The following is a 21,716-nucleotide window of genomic DNA, read 5'->3' as shown; positions in this document are numbered from 1 at the left end:
AAACCATGACATTATGTTACTCTTTAAGAAACACTGCATGTGCACAGATTTGTCCATTTCCAGTCAACTACTGCTTCCTCACTTGTGCTCAACAGTAGGAATTTCATGCTTTTTAAAAGGGATTTTGCTACCACTGGGCAAAGCCATGCAGAGAGACCATGGTTTTTTCAGTTGGTGTAGGCCAGTGTAGCTCCACTGTAATCAGCTGAGGATCTGACCCCCCCTATATCCTGAATCTCAGACTAACAGCAAACAAGAGAAATTTTTTTAAAAAATCCCAAATCAAATTAAAGTCTATGAAAGAGCAAAACATAAAAGCACTGCTTAGTGTTGGACCCGAGCACCCTCTGGTTTTTGGAAGCAGTTGGTTCTTGTCTCTGGAATGGTCCAAACCAACATTCCAGCTCCAAATCCCTTTCCAAATTATGCAGCTGTGACCCCTTTTTATAGTGCTGGTAAAGGGCAAAAGAAAATATGATTCAGTGCCAGAACGGATGCCGGCTCTAAAACATCCACCTGCTGTCAAAAGCTTAACTGCTGGCAGGATATGACAACATCTGTAAAGTATGTGCTAAGGAGAACTCCATAGTCTACTGCTAATTACTCAGTTCCATAAAAGCCTTCACCCCTGTGCTGAAAACACAGCAGCAAAGTGGAGCCTTGCTCTTACCTGGTGCAAGTCTAGATTCATATTTTACAAGGATAGGGAAGATCAATCTCTGAAGACGATAAAACAAATCAGAGAACAGTTCTGCAGCTGTATTGTTACATGTATAGACTAATAGACTTATTTCTCTCTGAACAGAATCTAGCTGCCAAAATCATGACCCCTCCACTCTCCCCCACTCCTATGACTTCAATAAAATACATCAACAGGAAGTCCTAAAATAAAATACTTGGGTTTGGATTTTTTAGATTCAGCGTTTTTTCAGCCATCCCCCATCCCTCCCAAGGTCAGACATGCAGATCCTGCCTTCGCTGGCCACTGAGATCAGTGGATTTGATGGTCTGTGAGACTTAGCAGCATGGGGAAACAAATGCTCATTAAAACAGAGTAACTTGCCCGCTCAGTCACAGCAAGGTATGGCTGCCTGGGCAGGAACAGAATTTAGCAACCTTGAGAATAAACTCAGGGTTTTGTTCATGCCAATCACAGAGCACGTTAAACTATGGACTAAAAGTACAATAGACTAAAACACTGCAGCTTGCTCACATTGAAAAACTAGCATGCTGTACATGGTATATTGCAGACTAGATGGTGACTAGCCCTCTGAAGATGTAGAAGGGCCTTAACTTCACCATTGTTCCAAAATCTCAGCCTTTGTGGCACTGAGACACCATGGTGATGGACCTGGTAGAAATGCCAATGGACAGATCATGCTCAAGGGCATATTTTATAGTGGGAGGAATGGGGTGAAGATAAGCCAAAATCACAGGAGGCTGCAGCATTCAGAATTGGCTTAGGTTTACTTTAGAGCAGTGGTTCTCAACTGTGGTCCACTGCTTGTTCAGGGAAAGCCCCTGGCGCCGTGTCCGCAGGTTCAGCCAATTGCAACTCCCACTGGCTGCGGTTCACCGCTCCCTTGGCCCGCGCCACTTCCCGCAGCCCCCATTGGCTTGGGACGACGAACCGCGGCATGGCAGCAGAAGGGCCAACACACTGGCAGTGTTTTATTTCCCACTGCACTGGGGACGATCAGGGTGTTTAGAGCCCCTGCGTAACATGGGATGAGTCCCCGAGCAGCAGAGTGGACATTGTGGCAGTGGCGATGGCTGGGGCTAGCCACCCAGGCCTGAACCCAGAGGATTGGGTGGGCTTGGACTCGGATGGCTCATCTGAGCTGCCACTGCCCAAGCAGCAACACCCACAGTGCTATTTTTAGCATGCTAGCTCGAGCAGAGCTAGCCCAGTCTGTCTACCGGCACTGGCAATGACACTTCCCAGATGCAGCACAGACTTACCCACAGGGTTCAGTGACTGGGCTATGCAGGTGCTTTGTGTCCAACTGCCCGTTACAGGAGAGGAGATTCATCCCCCCCAGCAGCCATAGAAGATCCCCTACACACAGACCTTTTATTGGGCTTTGCAAGGGGAACCAGAATTACACCCTCAGCAGCTGAAACATAAGACTATCAAATAATCTAATCTAAGGCTTCGCTGCAACTAAACTCTTCAAGGAATTGTGAGCTGATCTTGCAGTGTTTGTACACTGTACCTCTAATTTGCACTGTTAGTGGCTCCCACAGTGAGCTCCTGCTGTAAAGTATCCTGATCTTGTGATGAAAAGTGACGTCAAATGCACAGAAATCCAAATTTATTGCTGGGGTTTCTTTCCAACATTACTCACATGGACGAGCTGCTCCTGCGTGTCATATTCCTTTATGCACCCTTCCCAGTGACAATTTGTCTCATAAATAACGTCAGGCTCCTGTTTACATTCATCCTTATCTAGATCTTCTTTCAGGTCTGTCAGATGCTCCTATAACACACAGAGTATTACATAAAGTGAACTTGTTTCATCTGAATTCCTCAGTCCCTCGTAGATTACAGGGCAGGTGTTAATTGATCATAAAGGAAAGGACAACTCATTATAACAATGTAACATTCTGGATTATCATGAAATACTGAGTTAAAAAGGGTCTTGCAGTTATGGATCTGCCCGAGGAAATCACCGCTAGTGACAGGCTAATCTTAAAATGTTTGGGGGTCTGATTTAGATAAACACCCACATCTTTGGACTCCCACCAGCTAGATCAGATATAGAGTGAGGAAAGACTACAGAGTCCATCGTATTTATACACCCACAATTACTCTAGGGTAATACTATTATCCACATTTTACAGAGGGGATACTGAGGCACAGTGGGACTAAGAGATTCACCACAGTAAGTCTCAAGGAAGAGCAAAGACTTGAACTAAGGCCTTCTGAGTCCCAGGCAAGTACCCTAAGCACTGGACCATCCTTCCTCTCTTGTGAATATTTTGTTTCTTTTGCTACCTGGCTCTAACTGGATGGAATAAGAAAATGGAAGGGGAAAATAGCCACTGAATCTTTTCAAACCATTCAAAAAGTTCGGTTGAGTCTTGTTGTATCCACACACATCTGTCCTTCCTCTACAATGATAGGTAATAATAGGTAATAATAATAATACTTAGCATTTATACAGTGGTTTGCATCCTTAGAGCACTTTACAGGCACAAACTAATTAATCCTGAAAACATTCCTACGAGGTAGGCAAATATTAATATACCCATTGTACCAAAGGGGAAAATGAGGCAGATAGTTTAAGTAACTTGACCAAGACCATACATTGAGTCAGTGTCAGAGTAGAACTCAGGAACTTCTGTCTCCTGCTCCAACCTTAGTCCACTACCATGATATAGCCAACTGAGCCTATGGTTGGAAACCTTCCAAGTTCTAATCCTGACCTCTTGTCAAGTTGCTTAAACTGCTCTGTGCCTCAGTTTCCCCATCTGAAAATGAGGGAAATAATATTTTCCTCTCTTTCTGCAGTATTATATGGATTGAATAGTTAAAGATTGCGAAGTGATTTGAACATCTACAGCACTATGTAACAGCAAATTATTATAATTAAGATGTAATGATGATTTAACGCACAGGCCTTGTAGCAGCCATGTGTATCGCAGTCATTTCCAGCACGACACAGTCTGTTTTCACTGGAACGTGACAATCAGAAGCAACTATTTACCAGGGAACATAATGTTACAGCAGGGGTTCTCAAACTTAATTCCACCACACACCCCTTCTGACAAAAAATGACTACATGACCCCAGGTTCCCGCTCCTTCGATGAAGTGAGCTGTAGCTTACGAAAGCTTATGCTCAAATAAATTTGTTAGTCTCTAAGGTGCCACAAGTACTCCTTTTCTTTTGGTGAATACAGACTAACACGGCTGCTACTCTGAAACCTACAGTGGTAGAATTATACTTGTAAATTTCCCCATGTAGGCAAGCCCTAAAGTTGGGAGGGGAGCAGAGAGGTGAAGTGACTTGATCAAGGTCACCCAGCAACTCAATGGCAGAGTTGGGAACAGAACTCAGATCTTCTGATTCCTACTCTAGTGCCCTATTCACTGAACCATACTAAGGAAAAGGCATGATTTTACTGGAGACCAATGCAAACTCATTTGAAAAGGGATGATATGCTGTGACCGTACACTATTATATTAACTTCAAGCTTCTTGTCCTCATTGTTAGAACTCCTCATGACTCTGCCACTTCTCACTTATTGACCAGGATCACATTGCCTCCATCCACTGTGCTCCACCAACAAGTCCATCTTTGAACCCTTCTTTAGCCACTGTTCCCAAGCTGTTATAGCAGTTTCTTCCCCCTTATCCCTTCAGCATGGAACACCCTGCCTGAAGTGACCATCAGGCCACCCACCTCTCCTCTTTCAAACCTTTTCTCGAGACCCACTGGAGTGTTGCGATGATTAACTAGTTCATGCTCGTACAGAGCTTGGAAGGTGAGAAGTGCTACATAAAAGCTCAAGTATTATTATTAAAGCAGCTGTCATGGTATCATATGCCAGGTGTGACTTTTATGTACATTTTTTACAACTCATGCATGGAGAGATTTGTTCTAATTAGCCCTTGATTGTTCTTTTGAAAAGGCTGCTCTGATCACAGAAAATTGCTGAAAGTTACAAAACAATTTCTGAGGAAAGGTAGAATCTTTAAAACATATATCAGAGGCCTGTACAAAATCAGAGATGGAAAAGTCTTAGGACATTCAGAGGTGCTGACTACATACAGCTCCACTAACTTCAGCTGGAGTTGTGGGTAGAGCTGGTCAGGAATTTTCTGTCTAAATGTGTTCCCCCCGCCCCCAAGTCCCCGTCAGAAATGCAGTTTCTGCCAAATGCAGTTGTTGCTGAAATTTTTTGATTTTCTATCAGGAAAACAGAAATGAAATATTTCGGTTCAGGTTGGGTCGACTCATATCAAAATATTTCAGTTTGTTCAATTGAACCTAAACATTTCATTTCAGGTCAGTCAGATATTAATCTGTGACTGACTGAATTGCCATGGCATCTTGTGCCCCCATGGACTGGGCTACTTGACTGGACTAACAGATTTATTTGGGCATCAGCTTTCGTGGGTAAAAAAAACCCGTAACTCCATGCATCTGAAGAAGTGGGTTTTTTACCCATGAAAGCTTATGCCCAAATAAATCTGTTAGTCTTTAAGGTGCCACCAGACTCCTCGTTGTTTTTGTGGATACAGACTAACACGGCTACCCCCTGATACTTGACTGGACTACATCTCCCACACTGCACTGCTGCTTTCCCTGTGGTTGAACCACTGTAGGACATTATGGGAGTGCTATGATTGCTGTGCATGATGGCAGATATCCAGCTGGGGAGCCTAGCTCATGGGGTGGGAGTTGGGGCATGAGGCACCAAGCCATAACTCCAATGAGGCACCAGAGCAGCTCAGGTAGATGCTGGCCAATGTTGAATTGAAACAAAATGCAACATTTCCAAATTAACATATAGTGATAGACTCAAGCTCAATCTATTTAGCTTAACAAAGAGAAGATTAAGGTGTGACTTGATTATAGTCTGTATGTATCTAGATGGGGAACAAATATTTAATAGAGGATTTAATTTAATATTTAATAATCTAGTGGAGAAAGGTAAAACATGATCCAATGGCTGGAAGTTGAAGCTAGACAAATTCTGACTGGAAATAAGACATACATTTTTAATGGTGAGAGTAATTAACAACTGAAGCAATCATGGGTTGTGGTGGCATCACTGAATTTTTAAATCAAGAGTGGATGTTCTTCTAAAAGATCTGCTTTAGGAATTATTTGGGGACGTTCTATGGCCTGGGTTATACAGCAGGTGAGACTAGATGATCACAGGGGTCCCTTCTGGCCTTGGAATCTATGAACTTTTCATTCCACAAAAATAAAATAAAATAAAATAAAATTCCATTTTTGATTTTGATTGGGTTAACAATAAATGTCAAAATATCGGCATTTCCTTCAGAATGGAAATTCCAGTCTTCAGTGAGCTCTAGCTGTGAGTGCTCAGACCTGCTGAAAAACAGGTCCCTTTTGTACTAAGTCATCTAAGTCTATTCTTTCTGCCAATGCAAGATTGCCCCCTACAGGGTATTTCCAATACTTTGTCCAATCAGTTTTTAAAATGTTTCAAGCCATGGAGCCTACACTTCTCTTGGGAGACTGAGCCACAGATCTCCTCATTAGGAACTGTTTCCAAATACCCAGCCTACATTTTTCTTTTGTTAATTTCATCCAATTACTGCTAATTAAATCTCCTTGCATCACTCTACATGATTCTTCTCTTTTTTGGGCACTTACTTTATTCATAGGACATAGTGAGTCAAATAATAAGAAAAATACACGTACACAATTGCATTGGTATTCCCCATGGTTCTCAAAAAGAAAAGGAGGACTTGTGGCACCTTAAAGACTAACAAATTTGTTTGAGCATAAGTTTTCGTGAGCTTCAGCTCACTTCATCGGATGCAGTGAGCTGTAGCTCACAAAAGCTTATGCTCAAATAAATTTGTTAGTCTCTAAGGTGCCACAAGTCCTCCTTTTCTTTTTGCAGCTACAGACTAGCACGGCTGCTACTCTGAACCCCGTGATTCTGTAAATGTGATCATCAGTATTGGCCATGCACTTCTCAAAATCTGTATGTAATAAAGGAGGATGGTGCCAGTAAATGTGCAGTAGTCTTTCCCAGGGCTCATCCGATACATATGCTTGGGAGGACAGGAAATTTCTTTCAGATCTCTTTCATTTTACTACAAGAAATAAATATGCGGCCTTATTAGCCGGGGTGGCGGCCAGATTGTTTTTTTAGGTCGTGTGCTTTCTGCTGTTGTGTATTGTTGCACTCCTAAACACAAAGCTCAAGAGAGATGCCTCTTTGCCCTAATCGTGCTGACTACAGCATGTTTATCTTTCCCTGATATGCTATCTTCATCAATTTTACCAGCCCCCAGATGATTGCACAAGTTGCTGTCCCCATGCATCATGCTGAAACCTGCTTCTGAACCAGTGCAGAAAGAGGAATTTGTCATAAACTCTTCTGTTCACTTGACAATAACACAGCCTAATATTTCATGAAAATGAAGTGCCCAGAGCACTTCTGATAGTTTACAGGTGTGATAAAGAACAGTCAGATGGATATTGTCAGCCATTAAACAGTTTGCAATAGCAGAGCTCTGAAAAGAAAACAAAGGTCTGTGGACCCTTCTCAGTGTCAAAAGTTGTGTCAGTGATGTAAAGAATGATGCTAAGAGCAATTCCGTACTCAGAAGTGAAGAAGCTCTTTCTCAGAGCTTTCTACCTACATGCAAGACTTCCTTGTAATCTATGTTTGCTTTGAGACATCAATATTGCTTGCTATGCACTGAGGAAGGGTCAAGCATAATTTTTATAAGTTACCAGGGCTGAAATAGTCCATCCTTCTCTCTTTCTTTCTGGGCAATGCACCAGGAATCCAACTCCCAAGAACCCACATAATGTTTCCCTCAATAAATCACAGAAACCCTGCTCCTGTACCTTGTTGGGTCTCTTTATTTGAGATCAGCTCAGTTGCCTTGCAAACTTTGATGCCTCATTACAAATTGCAAAGAAACATGAAGTGAATACAATGAAGACCCATCAGCTCACTGCATTAGGTCAACAAGACAATTTATGCCAAGACAGTTACCTGTGTGGCTGGGGAAGCTGGTGGCATACCCTCAACTTCAGTCTTGACTTTGCTGCGCTTGTGAATTACGGGATTGACTGTGCTGCTCACGGCTGACTCGCTGCTCTGCTTGTTCTAGGAAAGAAAAATTGGGGGTGATGTGGCATTAAGGTTTGAAAGAAAAATGATGCAATACAGCCTCATAACATCGTCTCCAGTTTATGGCAAACTGGTGAGGAAAAGGAACTGGGCTGGTCATTGGGGCCACCTGTCCAGGACACAGACCAGTGCTGGTTGTCTACACTGGGTGAATTTTACCCATTTGGAGTGTGCACGGAGAAAGACACAGACTGAGAGAGAAGGAGAGAGAGAGAGAATAAAGGAAAGAGGGCAGGCCTGAAAAAAGCAGTTGTGCATATTTAGGGATGCCATTCCCAACTCAGCCACTGCTTCAGTTTCAGAACTATCTAGATCCTGTCAAATTTAGCCAATTGTTGATTAACACCCACACTGCCACCCCTCCACCCCAAGAACAAGCCATGGTTTATTTCTCCAAACAAGATGAAATAACACGGTAAGAAACCAAATAGTTTCTATATTCTGGTTTCATGTGGCGTTGTCTTTATACTGTGTGTGTACATGAGAGAGAGTGTACACACTTGACTTTGCTCCAGAAAAAAATAAGAGAGGCTACAAGAGAAAAAGCACAAGACACACACACAAACAACAGTCAATTAAATTAGAATATTAAAACTGTAATGACATTGCTATTAATTACTCAAGATCCGTACAGTATTTATGTAAACGGACACCCCACTTCCACCACCTACATTATTTTGGAACTCAGTTTGTTAGGAATGAAATAAAGCAGAAGAAAACAAAACCAGTCAAATAACTCTTCAATAACAAACCGGAGTGTGCAGTCCAGCACCCATGAGATACTCTAGAATAATAAACCAATCTGGACAGTCTACTCCAGAACAATAAAATACAATAACAAACTGAAATGGGTATGTAATGGAGTGAAATAATTCTTTTGGTTGTGACACAATGGTAGTTTAAACTTCCAAGTACTGACAGTAAGAAGCCAAAATTATTAAAAATATGCCATGTGTACTCACTAATATTCAGCTGGTGTGTGTACTCAAGGTTTTCATATGTTTGGTGCCTGTGCATCCATTGTGTATGGCTAATTTTGAAAATTGGGCCCACAAGTTTGTAAAACAGACAATAAAATCAATACAATTTACACCCAAACCAAGAGCCCATTTCACAACTGTCTTCCCAATGTCATTTGAAAAGTCGGGGGGCATGTTAAAAATTCCTCTGGAATGGATTTCTAAAATGAAAAACAGCCCCTTCTTTAGCACAAAAGGGAAACTGGGATCTGACGTGGCCATCAGTCCTAAAATGCTTTGCATTTTGTATCTTAGCAAACATAGTGAGGGAAAGAATATAGTGGTTTTAAAAATATCTGCATGATTTACAACATTAGCAGAGGAGCAGGTCAAACAAAGGAAAAGCAGATTGGTGAATACACTACTTCAATTTGATTCACTGCTTTTAAACTCCAATATAGCAAAGCACTTAAGTTCCTTTGACTTTATTGGAACCTAAGAACTTAAGTGTTTCACTAATAGGGATAGACTTATAAATATGGCTAAGTGCTTTGCTGAATAAAGGCCCTAGATGGTCATAATATGTTATTTGCAAATATGCACATGGCTGCTTCACAGTCACAAAAATGCTTTGTAGTTACATCTGATGTTTGCTGTTTGCTATTTGTCACTCTCCTGTAGAAAACTTTCATCATCCAATCAGGGAGTAGAAAATATAACATGACCAATCACATGAATAGCAGTCACCATGAACATTATGGGTGAAATCCTGGCCCTACTGAAATCAGTGGGAGTTTTGCCATCAATGGGGCCAAGTTTCCCCCTAAGTGGTCAACTTGTTGTAACCCATCTGTGAGTCTTTGCTCCCCGTAGACCACATTTACAGAATTATGAGACTGCTTGATACCCTGGATGGGACACCCACCACTTGCACTGATGAACTCTGGATACATGAGCAGAATTTAGGAATGGCCTGATAACTTAAACCAAGAAAAATCCTGAATGCATTTAATTTTTGTTCAGATTTTCAAATGCACTGCCCACTCACAACTCCAACTAAAGTCAATGAGAGCTGCAGATGCTCAGAACCTCTGAAAATTAGGCCCTATTTGATCAGCTCTAATGGATATGCTTTTTCAAGTGCAGCTAAATTTCACTGCTTGGCTGTATTAAACACATCACATTACCTGAACTGGCTCCTACCTGATTAGAGTCAGATATGCAGCTGTTGTTATTACTGATCTGAGCAGGAGCTGGGTTGACAGAGATAACTGCCATGTGTTGTCGTGGAGGGAACGTGGGGGAAGGCTGGATCAAAGGAGGCGTATGTCCAAATGCTGAGCTCAAGCCTCTCTGCTGACTCAGGATCTGCTGGTAAGTCACTGGGTTAATGGGATGGGGGAAGCTGAATGCTGGACTGCAATAAATATACAAATAGAGGAGGAAAAATTACAAGGAGAAGTTATTTTAAAAAAAGAATTAAAACCTTGGCTAGTGATTGAAGTAAGGGTAGAACTTCCTGCTGATTATGGGAAAGAGGATAAAGTGGGGAAACTAGATTTTCTTTAATCTTCCATGATATACAGTATGGGATATTTTTTACACAGATATTATTGGTCTCATCTGTACTTTGGTATATTTGTGGACCCCTTCTAGTCACACAGTACTGCTAGAGATTTCTTTTTTTACGGTGTTTGAAAAGAATGGATTACAATGGGGGAAAAACTCACACATCTTGCTTTGCAACAATGCAAGGTTTTTCCAGGTAGACCTTTTTTGCAACTTCCCAAGCTTGTGGCTACGCTACTCTTAATACAGAAGTGAAGTCACCTGGCTGTCAGGCACAAATTGCAGAGGGAACATTTAACAATCAATTTTACATATTTAAAAAATATGAAATTTACTCTGCATTCAACTGAGCTGGAAGATGGCTCACGGGACTACTAAAATATGTAACCCTTCTTCTGCAGGTCATTAGTTCAACCCCAATTTAGATCACTCATAGCCAGAAATCATTCCCATCTAATAGTTATCTGGTTGCCAGTGTGGTTGCAGACTAGGATGTAGTAGACACACCATAAAAACTACCATCAGAACTACCAACTTTGCTAGTAGTCTTCCAATTCCACTGCTATCAATCTGGCACTTTAGGGGCTGATCCAATGAACATTTATATACATGTAACTTTACTCACAAGCAAAATTACCCACAGGCACAAGTGCTTGCAGGACTGGGCCTTAATTAGCAGTATGTTCATGTTTTTATTTTAAATAATAAACGTGACTAGGCAATTAAGGCTGCTTCTATTCTAAACCAGCTAATGACAACATGACCAAAAAGCAAAGGCCAAAGTCACTACCCTGTTAAAAAGCCCTTGTGGCTAAATAAATGTTAATGGTTAATGACATAATAAGAGCTGATGACAGGTTACTGTAGAACAACTGTTCTATATAATGGAACCATCAGAAAACTCACTTTATAACATATGACCATCCCTCTGTGGTGAGATGTATTAATTTGCGTCACTGCTGCCACTGATGAACTTTTAAGTGGTTAAAAATAAAAAAAGTCAATCTGCACACAATTTATTAGCCGTTAAACTGTTTTCTATGTATGACACACACTTAAAATTCTTAAGATTTAACATATGCCTTGTAAAATACATATTACATGGTTCTAAATTAATTATTATTATTATTGTGGTAATGCCTAGAGGCCACTAGTCAAGGATCAGGACCCCATTGTGCTAAGCAACGTACACAGATATAATGAAAAGATAGTTCCTGGCTCAAACAGTTTACAGTTTAAGTATAAAACAAGAGATTTGAGGTGGATCCAATAGACGGGGAGAACTCATGGGAACAGTGTGATGATAAGTATGATGAGTAGTTAAAATCTTGAGGTTTCCTAAAGCTAGAATTATGTTATAAGTACTTCAAAAATTTTACCTGACAAAGCAACTTTTCTATTAATATCTAACTTTTACTAACAATAAGATCAATCATTGTTTAGGACTGCATTGCTTCTATGAACTCTTGCATTTCTTTCTAGGTGTCTATAATAACATTATTAATAGGAAAAAAAACCCATACCTAACTTCTCAGTGGTAAAAATAATAACACTACAGTGTGAAACCTGCCTTAAGCAACCACTCAAGGATCTGACAAAATTTGTTCCTTTAAGGGAAGTGCTTTTTAATTAAGGATGGAACAGGATTTTACTCAAGAGCCTAGATTTTTAAAAATCAGTATTTAAAGTTAGGCTCCTAAGTCCACACAGGAATTAATTTTTTAAAATCTTGGCCAATACATTTGGGGATACTTTGAGGTAGTTTTCTAAGATGTGAGATTTCCTAACAAGGCCAGTCAAGCCATTCACAGCAAACATTTTAATAGATGAATTTAGCCTTTCTTCTGCTTGCAAAGAGGTATGAACATATTATTATTAATAAAAATCTGGCAACCAGTATTCCCTCCCCGTAAAAATATATACACTCTAAAGTACCATCATATCCACCATTGCAGAAGAAACAGGCTAAATGTAGATTACCCTTCCACATGCACGAAATCAAAGAGAGGTTTCATTTTAATATACAACACAGACCCAATGTACATTTTTGGAACAAGATTCCATACAATCCTAGATGGCCAAAGCTTGAAAGGTTCCTTTCGTACAGCTTTCGTTCTGACAATGGACTAATTATATAGGCACAAGATCAAAGAAACGAAAGGCTAAATGGAGCTGCTCGCCCTGCTTTACCTTATTGCCCCGGCAGATAAATGGCCATAGGAGCCACTAGCTGCAGAACTACCTCTGGAGTTATTAATATAAGCCACCAGGGAGTTAGGGGAGGTCCTGATCATTGTCTGAAGATCAATGCTGGCATCAGACAGCGGGGATATGGAGAGGGCTCGCTTTCTGCTTAATCTTGGAGTAACCCTTGGGCTTGAAAATCTTGACACTGTAGGAAAGAAAAAAAAAGTGTGCCTAGTTAGACAAAAGCAGGCGCTCCTTGTTTCAGTTTTTATAGGAAGAATAAATGAAAGCAGTTAACAGCACAGTACCTTGCTTTGTAACACTTATTTTAACATTGGGAGTGGGATTTGACCTGGGAACACACGGAAGAGTTGCGTCCATGTGCACACACACATACTCTCTCTCTCTCTGTGACTCACACACACTACAGACAAATTCTTTTTGTTGCCATTACAGTGATTCTTATGGAAGAGAAGAAGCAGGAGTCAGGTGCAATAATTATAATGGGGATTCTTGATTGAGGCTGCTGAACTTTGGTTTTGCCTGATTTTCCAGCTCTCAGGCTGCCTGATTCCACCACACAGGCTCTTCTTGAGACCCAGATTTAGCACAGAACGTAAGTATGTGATTAACTTTAAGCATGTGAGTAATCACATTGAGGTTGATGGGGTAGCTTGCTGAATCAGGGCCAATAAGCCCTGAGCAAGGATTATCACTTTCTCACTTGCACCACTTCTGCACTGACATAACTTCAGTGGCTTCACCAGTGCAAGGGAGAGAAGTGTCAGGCTACCAGTTTCTTAAAAAAATAGGGCCCAATCATGCACATGCTCTGTGTAAGGGGCTTCTAGGGTCTGACTCAAAGTCCACTTAAATCAATGGGAGTCTTTCCATTGACTTCCATGGACTTTGGATGAGGCCCTTGTTGCATTAGCAATGACTGCAGGATCTGCTGTCTAGTTTGTCTTGTGTTTTTACAGCACCTTACCCAGTGGGGACTTGGTCCATAACAGGGTTCCGAGGTGATATACAATACACAGTAGAAAGAAACAACATATCAATAATAGGAATACTTTTATTCATTTTGATTTTCTAAAAAGCGGATGAAATGCCGATTGCCAGAGTTTTCACTAAATGAAGAGTCTGCAGGGTGGGTAACAAGCTGTTCATTCACTAGAAGAGCCTGGATAAACACGAGGTTCCAAAGGGTCCATTTTTAATTAGTTTTACCTAAAAATAATTAACAGATGTATTTATTCCTCCAATCTTTACTCACAGATAGATACTATAAGGTTGCAGAAGAAACACTGCATTCTTCTTTCCAAACTGAGTGGTTTTCAATGCCTGCTTTAAGGTCCCAGCTGCACACAGCGATAACTATGGAACTACTTATTATTGGCACCTCCAAAATTTTATACGCCCCAAATTTTACATTAGAAGGGACTGCTTGGCTCACAGGGATGATAATGGGACATGATGCCCTGTGCATCTCATCCCTAGTAGAGCTGGCTGGAAAATGGGGAGAGGGGATAATCATGATTTCACCCCTCCATTTTTCAACAACATTTTGAAACTTCTGACCAGCTCTAATCACAAGTTCAGATCCAGATGAGGTGAGCATCAGTTAAAAAAACGTTCCCATATGATGATGGTTTGGGGACCTATGTTAAATGGGATGGAGGCCTGATTCTTAGCAGAGAGGCATCTTTCTTACCAAAAAACACCATCAAATTGGGCAACAGTTGGCACCCTCGTTAGCATTCTCAGAAGAGGGGCTCTATTGAATGAGAAAAGGAGGAGAGATGTAGAGAGCTTCTTGTGTTCACGTGAATACACTTGTAGATACCTGGGTGATGGACAAGGTTTAAGTACCAAGAGTGATAGAAGTACAGTATGGGGATGGAGGCTGTACTGCACTGATCCCTAGATCCTCTCCAAGCTTAGGGGTGAATGTAGGGAAGCTGCTGACCTTGCTTTCAGTCCTTGGAGGACAAAAAAGAGCTTCGGTCTCTGGGGCTGTCAATCAACACCTTGTACCAGCACTAAATTAACTTAAAACAGAAAAAGCCCCTGAAGATTACTCTGAACACGGTGATTTTCAATGACTTAGCGGTAAGAGAACTGGACTGGAATAGCACCGCATCAGAGCAGAAGGAGAATCTTAGAAATTGGGTATGTGCATTTGTCTAGGGGAGGGAAGGAAATGAAATAAGCACTAGCACAGTGCTGAGCATCCAGTTAATGAAAGAGGTGAGACTCCAGGAGCCTAGAAAGTAAATTAAGAGTTTTAAGAAAACCTATTTGACAGCTCAAGTATAAAGTGCAGGCTCTTACCCTCAGAGGGGACCTGCCAGGGCCTGGACCCTATGAACAACTGTCAGTCAATCAGGCATGAAGTCATTTCCACCTTACCTGGTTTTGGTTGTGGGAGTCTGAAATAAATGGAGAGCTTATACTGGACTAATTTGGACTCTCTCAGCACTTAGGTGTGTTAGTGACTGGAACATGTGACTTCGAAGGGCAAATTCGGACTGACACCATCTGCAAATCAATGGGGCTGCACAGGTTGTAGTCAGGGCAGAATTTGGGTCTGAGCTTTGCAAAATATTAGAGGATCAGATCCAACTATTTGACTGAGGCCTATCTACACCTGGAACTGTGGGTCATGCCGAAAGTAGTGGGAGCAGCATATATACTGTGGTAGGTCACCTATTTTTCTAGGTTTTTGTATTTAGAAGATGCCACTGCCATGTAATCCAAAATGACTACCTGCTAGGCTCCTCCTAGCCTGCTAATAGGCCCATGTGACAAACCCAGTCTGCATTCAGCACCTGCATTTCAAGCCCCTTTCCTCAGTAGGTGAGAGTACAATGTTACAAATTCTTTCTTTTCCAGCAGCTGTCTCTGCTGAGCCCCTACCTCGCAGGGGTCTTGTGAGGATAAGTCCATTAAAGACTGTGAGGCACTCAGGAACTTATATGGCGCCCATTACCATAGTTGTAGTATCTAAGATAGCTAGGCAGATGGTAAGGGCTCTTGTTTTTCCATACCTGCCTCACCTGCTACGGCATCGATGGGGACCAATTACTATTTACGTAGTGCCAAATGTATGTTAGGCACTTTACAGACAAATACGAGGACAAGATCCCAGCCTTGCAGACAACACATAGGTGAGGGGTGGTGAGATGGGATGTAACAAAAAGCGAGGGACAGAGCAGCAATGTAACCAATGTGTCTTGCAGCTTTCATGATGTGTGTTAGATCTTAAAAGCTGGTCATTCATTAACCCTTCTTTGAGGGGTGTAGTAGGATTTCACTTCACTTTGATCTAGTGCCCCTAACTGTTTTGTATTGGTGTACTCCTATACACCACACCTCAGGATAAATGAATTTTATGCTCACAACAACCCTCTGTGAGAGGGAAGCTCTATGACTAGCCTCATTTTACAGATGGGGAACTGAAGCACAGATAGATTAAGTGACTTTCCCAAGGTCACACAGGAAGTCTACAGTAGAGGCAGGAATGGAACCCAGGGCTCTTAAGTCTCAAGCCAGAGTTCAATCCATTAGATCACCCTTACTACTAGCTCTCAGCTGTATAAGAAGCATTTGGATTGATTCTGACAACTCCTTTCTGCAGTTCCATTTCACAGCATCTCCCCAATCACAAGGTGGAAGTGTCACTTTATCGTGGCTAATGTTAATGCAACCAAGAGACTCAACAACCCAGTGTTGCCAACTTCTGTGATATTACTTCAAGTTTCACAATCTTTGGAATTTTGTTTAGAACTTTTGCTCCTGGAAATACATGATTAGGTGAGAATCATGGCTCTCCTTTTCGCTTTTACAAAAGTAAGTGTCTAGCCCTCATGGTTGTAAAGAAAAGCCTAATGTGACCCAAATGCAACCTAAAATCTCAAAAGCCAGAACTGCAAATGTTATTTAAAAAAAATCTCATGAGTGATAAGACTTTGGGGGAGCCTGACTCCTGATTTTTGAATGGCTGGGGTTGGCCACATGGAGGCTTATTCTTGCCAGACTTGGTGCCATCTAAGTGGCAAGCTGGGGATGAACAGGCAGTTTTAAGGATGCAAATGCATTATAGATGCAAACATTTACTGAAAAAGGCAAGTCTGCTAATAGCAATAAAAACACTGCAGGATTTGTGTTAACCCATATGAACAGTAAAGTCTACCATGGTGCTGCTGTTCCTGACCTGAAGTGAAGGTAAAAAATGAACTACACAAGCAGAGATTGGCTAGAAACAAAAAGTCAGAAGCAAAAATTGCCAAACTTTGGATACTGACCTCAAACATTGCAGATGGCCCTTAAAACTTGGGCTTGAACAGACATCCTGCATCCAAACAACTCCTAACTTTAGGAATGTTCCAATCTGGATTCAGATCCGAACTGTGAGGCTGCGGCCTATCTCTAACATAGAATAAACATTTAAATATCTTAAGTTAACATTCTGGGTTTGGAGATAGGCCCCAGCCTCAAGGTTCGGATATGGATCCAGACTGGAACATTCCTAAAGTTTGGGGTTGTTTAGATCCAAAGTTAGTTACACCCATGTAGAAACTGGAGGCAGCACAGTCAAATGGCTGGAGCATTGGACTGAGACTCCTACTCCCAGCTCTGCTACGTGACCTCCGGCACGTCAGTCAATGCCTCTGTTTCCTCCCACATCATTTGCCTTGTTTGTTTAGACTGTAAGTATTTTGGGGTAAGGGTTGTCTTGTTATGTGCTTGTACAGCACCTAGCACAATCAGGCTCTACTCTGAGCTGGGGCCTCTAGGTGCTACTATACTACATATTATATCTATCTAGATATAGATATTGTTTTCTGCATTTCCATTCCCACAGTCTTCTATTCCTGTAACAGAAGGAAGCAGGCCACATTTGACAGTCATATTTATCTCTGTTACTCCCACACCTCAAGGGAGATCTGTTTATTAATGTGCCACTTCCCTTGATAAATTACTAAATAGAAAGAAAAGCCTTGTACTCATTTCTCGCTGCTCCTTCCAGTGATTTATGTTCACAGAGCCGGTTCAGCCATCGGTCCCCATTAATCTGTAGAGGGAAGAAGTCCTGATGTCCAACAGAAGCTCTGGTTTTATTGGTGCAACCATTCAGTGCACCCTCCACTGCACGTAGGTAAATTCCTCTTCCCCCCCACCCCCGTGTAAAACTCTGCTGGAAGCTGTCAGATTCTGCAAGCTGGCCTGGGACTTTTCCAGCACAAATCAAGTAATATGCATTTTATTAGTGTCTGCTCTAATTTAGATCTTTCAGGCACTGTGGGATGTGTAAAGTGTTCTGATAGAGGATCTATGAGGCTGGGTGTATGTTTTACATTAGGGTCTCTCCGATATTAGGGGTTTTCACACATAAATTTGACCTCAAATCATGTTACACACAAATGATTCCGCTTCCAGTGCGGATAGCAACAAAAAGTACCCAAGAAGGAAGGTGACTAGGGAATATAAAGTTTGTTTTACTACATAGAAAATAAGCAGTAACAACCAGAGGAGCAGAATATATCTATGATAATTATTCAAAGCAGGTAATTAGCAGCACCATGGGCATTGTTAATAACCCTAACCTGCACCACTTTTCGCTCCAAGTGCAGGGCACATTTCTTTGACCTTGCCTTTGCTTATAGAAACACATAGCAACACGCCTGTTTAACTACAAAAACAACAACAAAACAACACACACGTGCTACCGAAACAAGCCACTTCACTCCACACACTTTTCCTTCTGGGGAGAGGATTAGAGAACAAAAAACACATGACAGATATTCATTCACATTGCACTACCGAAAGTCAGTCAGGTACTACGGGAATGAGTATGGGGTAAAAACCTATATAGTACAGAACATAATAATACTATTGGCCTGACATAATCCCTTATGGCGCCACACACTAATATTAGATGATAAACAGCAAGACAAATAACAATGAAGAGACACTTTGGTTAGGTTTGTCAGGGGGAGTTGAACTTGGGACTTCTAGATATAAAGCATGAGCCTTTACTCCCCTGGGCTAAAGGTCCAACATGTCCCCATGACACCTTTCAAAGGCAAATTTCAAGGACCTTTCCAGATATTAATTAAACCTCATGATACCCTGTGAGGCAGGTAAATATTAGACCCATTTTTCAAACACCTAGGCTTGTGTCTAACCACAATGACCCTTAAAATAAACTTCAAAAGTAAAGTCTCTCCCACCCCAGGCTCCCACTGCACACAGCCCCTCCTCCCTGAGGCTCCGTCTTTCTGCTCTCCCAGCATTCTCACTCCCAATTGCCAGGTTTATCTGTAGGAGTCTACTTGCTCCCAGCAGCCCCTGTCTTCCTGAGAACTCTTTCTTTCTGCAGGGCTTGCAGCCTGGCATCTTCCCGCTCCTCTTCATAGGGGCCAGATGATCCTTGCTTAGGTCTGTCTACTTAGTAACTAAGTGTTGGCTGACCACAGGCCTCTAGCCCTTAAGGGGAAAGCCACCCTGTTACAGGCAGTTTCCCTATTCTGAAATTGTCGAAAGGTCCCTTTCAATCTCTCAAAAACTCTCACGGGAAAGGGGAAAAACATTTCCCACTCAGCTGTACTAAAAAGTGACATTCCGAGGGCCAGACTGCCAGTCAATGGCAAAGTGAGACTATCCTTAGAGATGTGACACCCAGTTGCCTGCTCTAGTCAGTAGGTAACACTCTCACCCAACTAAGAACCTAGTATTCCTAGCAGGCGTGGTCTTGTTCCTTTAAGAAAAACCCCTGTCCCTCCTGTGTCAGTGGCAGCTGAACTCGAGCTCCTTCTACCACTTCTATTTCAGCTCACGCTAAAGCCCATTAAAGTCAATGGGGGTCTTTCCACTGACCTTGATGGATTCTGGATCAGGGACTAAATTTGGATTTAGCAGCCTATCGTTAGGCACACAGGTTGGAAAATTTTGGCCTTTATTTTTTCAATTAATTTCCCTCCCCCAAACTCATAATGCATTAAGTTTTTGAAAAAAAAATCCTCATGGCCTGATCCCGATTAGTGCTCAGAATTAAAGGTGCTGAACACCTCTCATGATCAGGCCCCAAGTGCGTGAGAATGATGAACTCAGTTTTTGTTAAAGTTAGAAAGACTTTATTACACCTACCTGAGAACTCTAGAGTTCTTCAACCTGAAATATATATATATTTCTGATAATGAAGAACAGAAAATGTTAAGCCAAAAGAATTCCCCCCATCCTTCAGCCCCAATTCAGAAGATTCAAAATGCGGGTTTAGAATGGAATGGGAATGGGGTTTAAACTAGAAGTTTAACTATGGACCCTTGATATGGAATTGTGGAGAACATCCCACATAAGATCAATAAAAACTTTACTTTCCTCCCTAAGGCATAAGAATGGCCATACTGGGTCAGACCAATGGTCCATTTAGCCCAGTATCCTGTCTTCTGACAGTGGCCAGTGCCAGATGCTTCAGAGGGAACGAACAGAACAGGCAATTATCAAACGATCCATCCCCTTCATCCAGTTCCAGTATCAGACAGGGAGAGGTTTAGGAACACCCAGAGCATGGGGATGTGTCCATGACCATGTTGGCTAATAGCCGTCAATGGACCTTTCCTCCATGAACTAATCTAATTCTTTTTTGAACCTAGTTATACTTTTGGCCTTCACAACCTCCCCTTGCAATGAGTTCCACAGGTTCACTGTGCATTGTGTGAAGTACTTCTTTTTCTTTGTTGTAAACCTGCAGCCTATTAATTTAACAGGGTGACCCCTGGTTCTTGTGTGATGTGAAGGTGTAAATAACATTTCCTTATTTACTTTCTCCACATCATTAATGACTGTATAGACCTCGATCATATCTTCCCGTATCTCTTTTCTAATCTGAACAGTCCCAGTCTTTTTATTCTCTCCTTGTATGGAAGCTGTTCAATATCCCTAATAATTTTTGTTGTCCTTCTCTGTACTTTTCCCCCAATTCTAATGTATCTTTTTTGAGATGGGGCAACCAGAACTGCATGCAGTGTTCAAGATATGGGTGTTCCCTGGTTTTATACACTGGCATTATGATATTTTTTCATCTTATTATTTATCCCTTTTCTAATGGTTCCTAACATTCGCCACTGCACATTGAGTGGATGTTTTCAGAAACTTATCCACAATGACTCCAAGATCTCTTTCTTCAGTGGTAACAGCTAATTTAGACCCCATTATTTTGTATGTATAGTTGGGATTATGTTTTCCAATGTGCATTATTTTGCATTTATCAACATTGAATTTCATCTACCATTTTCTTGCCCAGTTACCCAGTTTTGCAAGATACCTTTGTAACTCTTCTCAGTTTGCCTTGGACTTAACTATCGTAATTTTGCATCGTCTGAAAACTTTGCCACCTCCCTGTTTACCCCTTTTTCCAGATCATTTATGAATATGTTGAATAGCCCTGGTCCCAGGATAGACCCTTCGGGATGCCATTATTTACCTCTCTTCACTGTGAAGACTATTTATTCCTACCCTTTGTTTCCTACCTTTTAACCAGTTACTGATCCATGAGAGGACTTCCTTCTCATCTCAAGATTACTTACTTTGCTTAAGAGCCTTTGGTGAGGGACCTTGTCAAAGGCTTTTTGAAAGTCCAAGTACACTATATCCACTGGATCATCCTTGTTCACGTTTCTTGACACCTCAAAGAATTCTAATAGATTGGTAAGGCATGATTTCACTTTACAAAAACCATATTGACTCTTCCCCAACATATCATGTTCATCAATGAGTCTGATAATTCTATTCTTTACTATAGTTTCAACCAATTTTCCTGGTACTGAAGTTAGGCTTACTGGCCTGTAAGTCCCAGAATGGCTTCTGGAACCTTTTAAAAAAATCGGCATCACATTCGCAATCCTGCAGTCATCTGGTACAGAGTCTGATTTAAGTGATAGTTTACATACCACAGTTAATAGTTCTGCAATTTCCTATTTGAGTTCCTTCAGAACTCAGGTGAATTCCATCTGGTCCTGGTGACATATTAATGTTTAACTTTTCAATTTGTTCCAAAACCTCTTCTACTGACACCTCAATCTGAGGCAGTTCCTCAGATTTGTCACATAGAAAGAATAGCTCAGGTGTGAGAATCTCCCTCA

General features: G+C 41.5%; 1 protein-coding gene across 1 annotated transcript in view; it reads right to left on the bottom strand.

The window, feature by feature from the left end:
* The window catches only part of GLI2 (GLI family zinc finger 2), a 244,529-nt gene that overhangs the window by 18,056 nt on the left and 204,757 nt on the right, over positions 1-21,716 (bottom strand). Inside the window, exons 6-9 of the mRNA XM_073304689.2 lie at positions 12,574-12,775; positions 10,018-10,231; positions 7,718-7,831; positions 2,349-2,480 (exon numbers count right to left, since the gene is read on the bottom strand). Of these exons, the coding sequence (XP_073160790.1) occupies positions 2,349-2,480; positions 7,718-7,831; positions 10,018-10,231; positions 12,574-12,775 (662 nt within the window). The remainder of the gene's footprint in view (positions 1-2,348; positions 2,481-7,717; positions 7,832-10,017; positions 10,232-12,573; positions 12,776-21,716) is intronic.

Source organism: Lepidochelys kempii, chromosome 11 (genome assembly GCF_965140285.1).
Source record: "Lepidochelys kempii isolate rLepKem1 chromosome 11, rLepKem1.hap1, whole genome shotgun sequence".
NCBI lineage: Eukaryota > Metazoa > Chordata > Testudines > Cheloniidae > Lepidochelys > Lepidochelys kempii.
Note: the sequence above shows the minus strand (reverse complement) of the source record. Positions and strands in the feature narration are given on the sequence as shown.